The sequence below is a fragment of the Branchiostoma lanceolatum genome, chromosome 15, assembly GCF_035083965.1.
Source record: "Branchiostoma lanceolatum isolate klBraLanc5 chromosome 15, klBraLanc5.hap2, whole genome shotgun sequence".
NCBI lineage: Eukaryota > Metazoa > Chordata > Leptocardii > Amphioxiformes > Branchiostomatidae > Branchiostoma > Branchiostoma lanceolatum.
Window position 1 is genome coordinate 3,302,874 of NC_089736.1, and position 9,770 is coordinate 3,312,643.

The window sequence follows — 9,770 nt, forward strand, 5'->3', positions numbered from 1 at the left end:
TGCGCCGCAGACTGCTGACGCGGCTTTTAACGCCACACCACACCCTGCTCTCATTGAAGGGACGGTCTGACTGTAAGGATGTCTTTAGCGCATGTGACCTAGTGAACACGTTTTTGCAACCTACCACGCATAAGGAAAATTGTGAGGAAGTATTTCCCGTATTAGAATATTGCATATTAGTTGTCGAATGTATGAGGTTATTACAATAAATTACAGTGAACGTTTTTGCAACCTACCACGGTCTATAGCATAAGGGAAATTATGAGGAATAAAGGTCTCCTGTTTTTTTATTAGAATCTTGCATGTCAGTTGTCGATTTTATAAGGTTCTTATAAATTCTAGTGAACAAGATTTTGCAACCTACCACGGTCTATAGCCAATAAGGTACATACTGAAATTTTTATTTTTTATTATTAAGCAAGCATAAATAAACAAATACAAACAATAGGAATAAGTATTGAAGTCTTGTGATTTAGTTGTTACATGCATGACCTCTTGCCACAAATTCTGCCAGCTCCAAACAGTTGATGCATGAATATCAAAAACTTTGTCATTTTGTGAATATAGTGTTCACATATAGAAGATAAAACAGACAGCGTTCTACTAAGCCACTCTGCAATTGCAGTTGTTGTATCGTTACCTACTAATATGAGAGGTTCAAATAAACACGTTTGACTCGGTGACGTACAGGATGCAGAGTGTCTACCCCTAGCAAAACTCTACCTTGTACCTACAAACTCATAGTAGATACACTTCTTCCACGGCATAAAATTTCTCTATCACCCTAACATCTGTTTGGCGGACATGTATACAACATGACCACGAAAAGACAACAACAGTTCTGGTTTAAATAGGTTAAGGTATCACCTCAAATTCATCTAGCCTCCTTGACAGAGGAACATGTATCAGAAACAAGGAAGTCAAAGATCTGTTGTTCATGATGAGAGCTGCCGTCTAACCTTTATTTAGCAGATTTATAGCGTTGCCAGATGCTACTGGTTAAGAATAGTGCCAAGAGACAATGTGTGTAAACTTACTTAACAGCTTGCCCTTTTTCACTCTGGATGTAAGATTCACTCAACACGTCAAATGCAATCTTTACATTTACAACCTTGACCTACAGAAACCAGAACTGTTGTTTTCTTTTAACTGTCAAGTTGTATACATAATCCATCAAGCAGATGCTAGGATGAAAGATGTTAGGGTGAAAGATGTTAAAATGGACTGAATTTCTGACTGCCTGGCTTCTCTGACAGACCCTAGACGCCAGAAAATGTTACGACCCCCCCCCCCCCTCCCCCAACATCAGCTTAGTGTGTACATACCTAAGGGGAAGGCTGTTGATAGATATTCATCTATTGAGATTTACCAAATTTGTGGGAGGATTGACAAAAGGTGACCATCTCTATGCCCATCCTGAGACAAAATTGTAAGGACTCTTTTCGATAAGTGTGGTGGGTTGTTTCAGTTTAACAGGTTTTGAGGTCTGGCTCTCCTCAAATACAGGACCTCCTGCTTTATGTCCCATCCAAGAGGACGTCCCCAGCAGAAGCCAGGTACATGTGTACTCATTTTCATCAGTGTCCAGTGAGGAGACAGATTTTGAGTGCCTTTCCCAATGGCACAACACTGGGATCTGCCAAGACATTGAACCCAGAACTCCTTAGTCAACACCCCTAATAACAAGACAACCTTGCCACTTATATTCAGGTGCCTCTGACGACTACCAGACTATTCTACTGTTTGTCCCACTTCAAGTCAGTTTCAGAGGCAGGGGTGACATTTGACCTACATACAGGGGTTACTGCAGTGCAGCTACTGTGATTGTTTTTATTGGATGTCACACCAACGTACTTATCTGCCATGTCAAGGCAGTTTGTTACAACAATCTTGACTTAAACAGAAAACAGCCTATTGAGCTAGCCTCCACAAGGCTTTGCTATGTGGGTACAGATCGCAGAATTTAGCAAAAGGGGGAATATAATTGACCAATAGAGTCTTTTCTCCTTCAGATGACCCTATTGTAGTCAAACTTTCACCGCAAATTTTCTCCCTATAGCCAGTATAGGTAGTCTGGTAGAGACTACTATTGAGCAGTTACACACCCCAGATGTAAAGATGTTTATGTACAACTTTTCCCCACCCAGTATCAAAGAAGGGGGTGTCTGGCCTATTCTGGCTCTTTGCTCCTTGACTTTTAAATGTTTGGCTCTTACATCAAACTACTCAGCAGGGCAGCGACCACAGGCGTGAAACAGAGCTAGAACAGGACAGAGTCCAGGCGAGACACCCCCGTTCTTTGATACTGGTTGAGTTGACATTTCACTCTGGGGATTCTGACTGCTCAACAGGCTATTGCTTTAAAGGACTTTAATTTCTCTCGACTCCAAAATTACTTCTCTGAAACAGGGTACCATCGACAAGGTGAATTTTTCTCTCATTCCCTTTCCATAGATTAGCAAACTTTGGTGCAGGTTAAGCCTATAAAAATGCAACGTTCATTATTCAAAAATGATACTAAAAGACATTAAAAATGGTGATAGAAAACAGAAATAGACTGATTATATTGCATACATACATACATACATACATACATACATACATACATACATACATACATACATACATACAAGAAAATATCACAATACCACCACCAGCGCCAATTATACATCTTTTATTGGCATGGAAAATGTTTGGATAACATTTGAAAATGATGAATTCATAACTCTACATGGGCATATATGAGACTAAACATTTTTCATTCCTTACTTTCTGCTGTCATTACTTAATATCTCTAACAACATAATAAAAACAAAAGTGATTGAACCCGATTTGCTAACAACTGAGTACCTTTGCATATCGAGAGGCAAGAATCTGTCTTTTTGAGGGGAAAGGCAGGGAATGAATTATAACTTACAGACATCTTTTGCCCCTGGACTTTAATTCACTATATATGGGCTTCACTTGGCCCAGTACCATACTCATCCCCTTCTTCCAAGTGTTGTGAAGGGCAATTACATAATCATTAAATTATATTTGAAACCCAACTCATGTTAAATAAAGAAGATTATTTGAATAGGGCTTGGAAATTTTGATCAAGAGTTTCAGAATAACAGTTCATGTTTTTGATACACATTTGTTACTTTACAATCCTCTAAACTATTATACCAGACTTTGTGCATGTACTTTCTGTACTTCTTAGTCTGGGTGCCATCCGATTACTACCTGGGCTTCTACAGTCACTATCCTGAAAAAATCTGGGTGGCGAGTGTAGGAGCCTCAGTAGTAACCGGATGGCACCCAGACTATGTACTTCCATCCCCTGCATCAGTCTGTTGGGCCATACTGGTCCCTGAGAATTGGGCACTAAGGCTGCTTCTGTAGCAATACAACAATGTCTGTAAATGCTGTGGGCGAAGAAAAACATATCCGTTTCAGGATGACATAAAAGATTCTAGCCTGTTTGAGAAATGACCTGGTTTATGTCTTACTTTTCTTTCTTCACTGGCAAAACCCCTTGAATTTCCTTCATAGTTGTGTTCTATTCTTCTTCTTGTCAAGATTTAAATCATTTACTGTCTTTATTTTACGATTCTCCAAAATTGACCCCCTGAATTTCTTTCTCCAAAATCATTTTATGTAGATTATAACATTGGACACTCCAATTAGTACTCCCCCAGTAGTATTTCTAGACCCCCCGTTAATTCTAAACCCCCTCTATTTATTCCCCCCTCCCCAGAACCATCCCTTGACCATATTTGCTATCCCCCCGCCCTTTTTCTGCTCGGCCAGGCGGTCTTGTAACGACGGGAACTCGACGTGATTCAGCGCCAGGTCGAAGAAGAGCGGCTTGCACGGGATTGGTTGGAAGTTTGGCGGGAAGGTGACCATGTTGGCTCCGGTATCGTTCAGCACTAAGTCCTGTTCGTCGGGCGAAGTCGGCGAATCTAAGATACACGAGGCGTGAGCAGACGACTTGTTGGCGTGCACTTCCGCGACCATTCCGTCCAACTCGGCTATTCTCTCCGCAGAATCCGGCAGACTCGCGTACAAACCGAGCGCAGTCTTCCCCTGGACCAACGCTTGATCGTACAGCGCTACGGCTTCCTTCCACTTCTGCCCAACAGCGTACGACTTGGCGATGTAGAAACTGCGGCAGGCCTTGCAGGCGTCGCTCTGCGCCTCGAGGTTCTGCGCCATGGTGGCGTCGTCGTGGATACCGGGGAGCTGTCGGAGCTCCTCCACGTTCTGCAGGATGATGTCGTAGAGACGGACCAGGTCCTGAGGTTTCGCCGCCCGCCGCCCATCAATGGCCGCACCTGGAATAACAATATATAGACGGTTTAGACACTGTAGACACTGTTTCAGACCATTTATATACAAAAGTTTTTATCAACTTAATAGTATATTGTTATTGACTGTTATTCTGTCCATGTCTAATTCCTTTGTAATGTCTTGTCTTTGTCAGCAGGGCTAGCTCCTTGCAATAGCAACAGGTTAGTTGGGCAGTCCTGGCTGTGTCCAATGAATAAATAAATATGGACTGCTTAGATCTAGCCTACCAGTTCAGGTGGTCCACTCCACTTATAATTTCTGACTTTCAACTTGATATAATGTTTTTTTTCAGTATCTATATCATCAATTATCAAATATTTCTGGGTTAAGAGCAACACAAGGTGTCTAGCATGTGAAGTTATACTCACTACTTTTGTTAAAAAAACAAGTCATTACCAAACTCATTGACCACAAAGCTTATGTGCTTGCCAAGTGGAGGTTATATTGGATAGTGCTACTAACATATTGGATGGTGTTACTAACTTACCCTGACTTAGAGAAGCCTTGACTGTTTCTGTCATCAGCAAGTTCACTGGATCGTGATCATGTTACTAACTTACCAACGTACCAACTTATCAACCCATTAACCTGAAGCTTACCCGGACTTAGAGAAGCCTTGACCGTTTCTGCCATGAGCAGGTTGCGTTCGATCGTGATCGTGTTACGGATGTACGTCAGGTAAGTCAGCAGGTAACCGAGCTGAGACGTCTTCCCCTCGGCCTGCGCAGCGCGGGCTGACGGGTCCTCACGAATCTCTGCACGCAGAACCTGTGGGAAAGGTAGGTAGGTAAGTCCAATAGCCTTTTGAAGCTGTAGGCACAGTGACTTGTTATTGACTGTGTCTAGAGCATGCTATTTTTACACCTGGGAGGAATGAGGAATGTCCTGTTAAGTGCCTTTGCCAAGGACACAACGTCCAACCAGTGAACTTTCCATCTCATGTCTGCTAGCCTAGCCAGTTGGCCATCACACAACACATTTTGGCCATTCGATGACACATTCACTGAAGTTGTGACATAAAGGTCTGTCATATTTTACAAATCACATAGTCTCTATCTTACTCCAATTGTACGCTGTATTTCACTGCATATGAGGAAACATTGTTAAAGATACATGTTTGAACAGACATTGATGGTATCAATTCTTAGACATGTTATAATATAAATTCTTTGTCATTTTCTAAAAGTACATTACAAGGTCATGGTTATCTATGAATGAAATTAACTCCTGCCCACCTGCATGGCATCCTTGCAGTCCATCAGCAGCTTCTCGTACACCTCTAGTTTACTGTTGGTGTCGGGCGCCGCCTGGAGGTCAGTGGAACTCTCCTGGTAGCTCAGCAGGAACAGGCGCACCTGTAACATGCAAACACCTGTTAGAGACCATACATAAACACCTGTGAGAGACCAGACTGTTGGTGTCGGGAGATGCCTGGAGGTCGGTGGAACTCTCCTGGTAACTCAACAGGTGCAGCTACAGACAGAAACACTGGTGTGAGGCCATACATAAACACCTGGGTGAGACCACACATAAACACCTGTGAGAGACCAGACTGTTGGCAGGTGCATGTCTGTGGAACTTTCTGGTTCAGACACACAAAAACCCTATCAGAGACCAGACACACAAAGTGTACAAAGATTTGTCTTTTATCTATGAAATTAGTTGAGCTCACTGTCAAATTGCATGGTCGCATACAGTCGTGAGGTCCCCACCCTAGTGGAATGGGGCTATAAGTTGTCTTGGAACCAGAAAAATAGATAGGTCACATTTCCTAACCGGGGGCTGGCCGGGCTGTTTGTGGAAATGAAAAACCTAAGTGTATGTCAATAAATTTGCACAAGCTATGCTCTTAAATAATTTTGGGTTTGTTTTGTGTTTTTGTTGTCTTTCATATCATGCTTTTCGTTCCCGAAGCCTGGGCCCCGGTGGAAATGTGACCCATAAGGTAAGGCATTAACATTAATGTTGTATATGTTTTACCTGTTCCTGTTTGACGGAGACGGTCCTTCCCTGCCAGCTGACCTCGCTGATCGTCGCCGCCTGCTTCTCCCTCGTCTGGGCAACCAGCTCGTCAAGCTTATCTCCCAGCATGCCCTGCAGTAAGAACACAGGATCATGGGATAGGTTGTGTGAAAGTGGAAAAAGGTATCTCAATTGGAAATGAAAGTAGAGAAAACAGTTATAGTGTAGGAAGTAAAGTTTACAACAGAAAGTGAGATATGTCACATTTTGGGGTAAAATAACAATAGATCAATGAAAAAAAGTGTGACAGGAAACTGAATTCGAAGCATGATACTACTAGTAGTAATCAAACAGGCAAGGCTTAGCTTACATGTGCTGACATACAGCCAAAGCAAGGAGCTGGGCTTAGACTGGCAAACATACATTGTAGGATGTAGATTTTGTACCCTTTATCATGAGTGTGTCTCCAAGGAAATTAGACTGAAGTTAGAGAAAAACTGCAAGACAAGCAAGGCTGTTACCACCAGACATTATAACAAACATCCCCAACAACCCTCTGTAGATGTAGAACATCACCCACCTGTGCTCCAGACTTCACCCTCATCTGTAGCAGATCCTCCATGGCGGACTGGTCGCCGATATTGTACGCGCAGTATCGTATACTCGGCTTGATGTCCTCCACCCTCAGGTCGTACACCATCCGAGCGTCTTCCGGCAGGGCGCTGCTCAACTTCTCGTAGATCGTCTTGGCCTCGTTGAAGTGGTTGAGCGCCGCTTCCCAGAGCTGGACCTCGAACTCGAGTGACCCCTGCATCCACGCGCTGTAGGCCTGGGCCTCCAGCTTGGTTCTCGCATCAACCTGGATAAATAGAAGTTAATGGAAAGAAAGTCATGAACTACTGCCATTAACTTCTGTCATAAAGTAGTGTTATTAACTGGCATCAGTAAGTTAAATACAGTCCTTGACTTCAAGTAATAGACTTCAGGAATAGTGCTACATCATCATGTATTAACTACCGGTAGTATCAGCGAACAGTGTTAAAAACTAGCATCTTTAACCAAAATCATTAACTAGTATCATTAGACGTATTGAACTGTTGTCGAAAATCTGTGTGGCATAGATACATAAATGCCTCAGTATCACCTATCAAATACAGCTACAGTGAACTGCGCGTACAGTAGTCTTCTTTACCTTCTTAACAAAGAAATGTGACATAGGCAATTGAAAGATTTTCCTTCTGAACAGCTACTCTAAATTCCTGAAGAAACAATGTGACTATTTCCCCACCTTGTCTGAGTCACACAGCTTGGCCAGAGTTGCGGCGTGTCCAGCAGCTTTCTTCATACGACTGACCATGTGGAACTGCTTCCTGTGTTCTGTGTTGGCTTCTTGCTTCAGCTGGGAAAATAGCACAAAGAAAGATTGGTTTAAATGTACTGTAAGACAAAGTGTTACTGTAGATAAAGCTTATATAATAAAAGGACGGTTGTTTGGAGAACAAAGGTTATGATTAAAGACTCTGTCTGTAGGATGCACTTTCTGACAGTAATATAGATATACCTAGAATTTAGCAGGAACTTCCTTTATTTGTTCATGATCACTTATACATTTGCTATTCATTCACGCCCACAACTGCAATGTGTAACTGCTGCCTTCAATTTTTCACATGTATATAGCATAACCTCTGGGTATTCATTAATTTGCTGACTCAACAGAAATTATTTATTCATTCCTCCCTAAGTAGTCTATCTCTATCACACAGATGCACCACATAACTCTATTTCTTCATACTTATCCAGTCAATAATTGAATAAATCATCTGTGCCAGTCGACTATGAATTTTGACAAGTCAAAGTTCCATTCTGCTTGGATGCAAACAGAGGAGCTAGAATAGGATAGATTCCAGGCTACTCCCAACCCAGCGCCAACCTTGGTCGGGGAGTGGTCGGAGCTAAGTCGTGGGAAGGTTCTGAATGTGTAACAATGGCTTTACTCAATGTCTTACCTTTATTGATTTTCGCCTTTAACCAGCTAAGAGTTGCAGACAACGATTTTTTGACACATCAGATTTTATTTGTTCCACTAGCACTGAATGTCGTCCATTTTTGTCTCCACCTGACTGAATGTAACATGTCTTGTCCTGTATATGCATATTGTTTGAACCTTTGTTTATTCATGAGAAGCCCAAATCGGCATGCAGGCTGCCTTTCATTGAGGTCATGAGGGAAGAGGTAAGGGTCAGATACAATATGACAGAGATAAAGTCATTTACTGGGCCCTCTTAGATTTTATTGAAATCAACTTTTATAAGTTGAAGGGGCGACCCAGCAGCCTTGAGATGAAATAAATAAATACTGACCTGCATAGCATAGCTCCAGGCCCTCTCAGCCTCCATGAGCGGCATGAGCAGGAACCGCTGCTCCGACAGGAGCTCCTCCGTGATCGGCTTCCTCTGGAACTTGTGCCGATTTCCGCACGTGAAGTGGAGCCCCTTTCTCAGCCTCCGCAGACGCCGGGCGCAGTATCCCCTGGAGTTGGATAGAAAAATTATATTGCTACTGAGTGAACAGACTGGAAGGAATCAGTGTACAATTATTTAAAGACAATTCAATCTTTGAACTGGATATCAACTTGATACCTTGATACTTCCAGACAGTACAAGTGACATCCATCACTCTTCTTTAATGACTTAATCATCACTAGAATTCAACTGTGACCCAAATGAAACCTTGGCTCAAAGAGGTCTTAATCAAATCCACACATGACTTTTATTTTTTAACAAACAGCTGTCTTCGTTAATATTACCTTGAGGATACCTTGAGGATCCCTTGTGTTTAATAAAAAAAACTAGAAGGATGATGGCATAAAATAACCCATGATAAGTTGATTGATAAAATCTCGCCTGTGGTTGTCCACTGTCCATTTTTCGTCTTCAGGTTAAACATTTTACCAATATGATGACCACGTAGACAACTTGCACCATTGAAACGATTATTTGCACATGCTGAAACAAGTCTAAGGCAGCCTTCTTGGTTTACAATAGCATTCCTTACAGTGTCTATGCTACAAATACTATATAAAGGAATTAGATCTTTGAAGTGAAGTCTCTGTAGACGCTGGAAAAGTAAAATTCCAGTTCCATTGGGACCATATGGAAGACGCCCCCCTCCCCACCCCGCAGATTCTTACCTGTATCGTTGGTAGTCGCCATGCCTCAGTCCGTGGGTCTGCTGAGCATCCTTTATCGTCTGCAGGATCTCCAGGGTCAGAACTAACTTGTCCTGGGGCGAAACGTCCGAATTTTGGTCCCCCGAAGTTTGGTTTCTCTCCGCCGCCATGCTGACACAGTGGTGTGCAGACGAAGCTGCTGACGACAGAGGCTAACCGCAAGCTCCGCGGAGATGACCGCGCAGCAGCGACGTTTAGCGGAATTTATAGATGTAACATGTAACAATGTACTGGTACTTCCCAA

The 9,770-nt window shown here is 42.6% G+C and overlaps 1 protein-coding gene across 1 annotated transcript; it reads right to left on the minus strand.

Moving 5' to 3' along the window:
• Positions 1-3,702: 3,702 nt before the first annotated feature.
• LOC136420697 (signal recognition particle subunit SRP68-like) lies at positions 3,703-9,697 on the minus strand. Its single transcript, XM_066407776.1, has 8 exons — positions 9,488-9,697; positions 8,658-8,826; positions 7,586-7,696; positions 6,878-7,156; positions 6,316-6,429; positions 5,571-5,690; positions 4,935-5,103; positions 3,703-4,319 (listed from the first exon to the last, which is right to left on the minus strand). The coding sequence occupies exons 1-8, from the start codon at positions 9,634-9,636 to the stop codon at positions 3,718-3,720; spliced, it is 1,713 nt and encodes a 570-aa protein (XP_066263873.1). The 5' UTR covers positions 9,637-9,697; the 3' UTR covers positions 3,703-3,717.
• Positions 9,698-9,770: the final 73 nt, after the last annotated feature.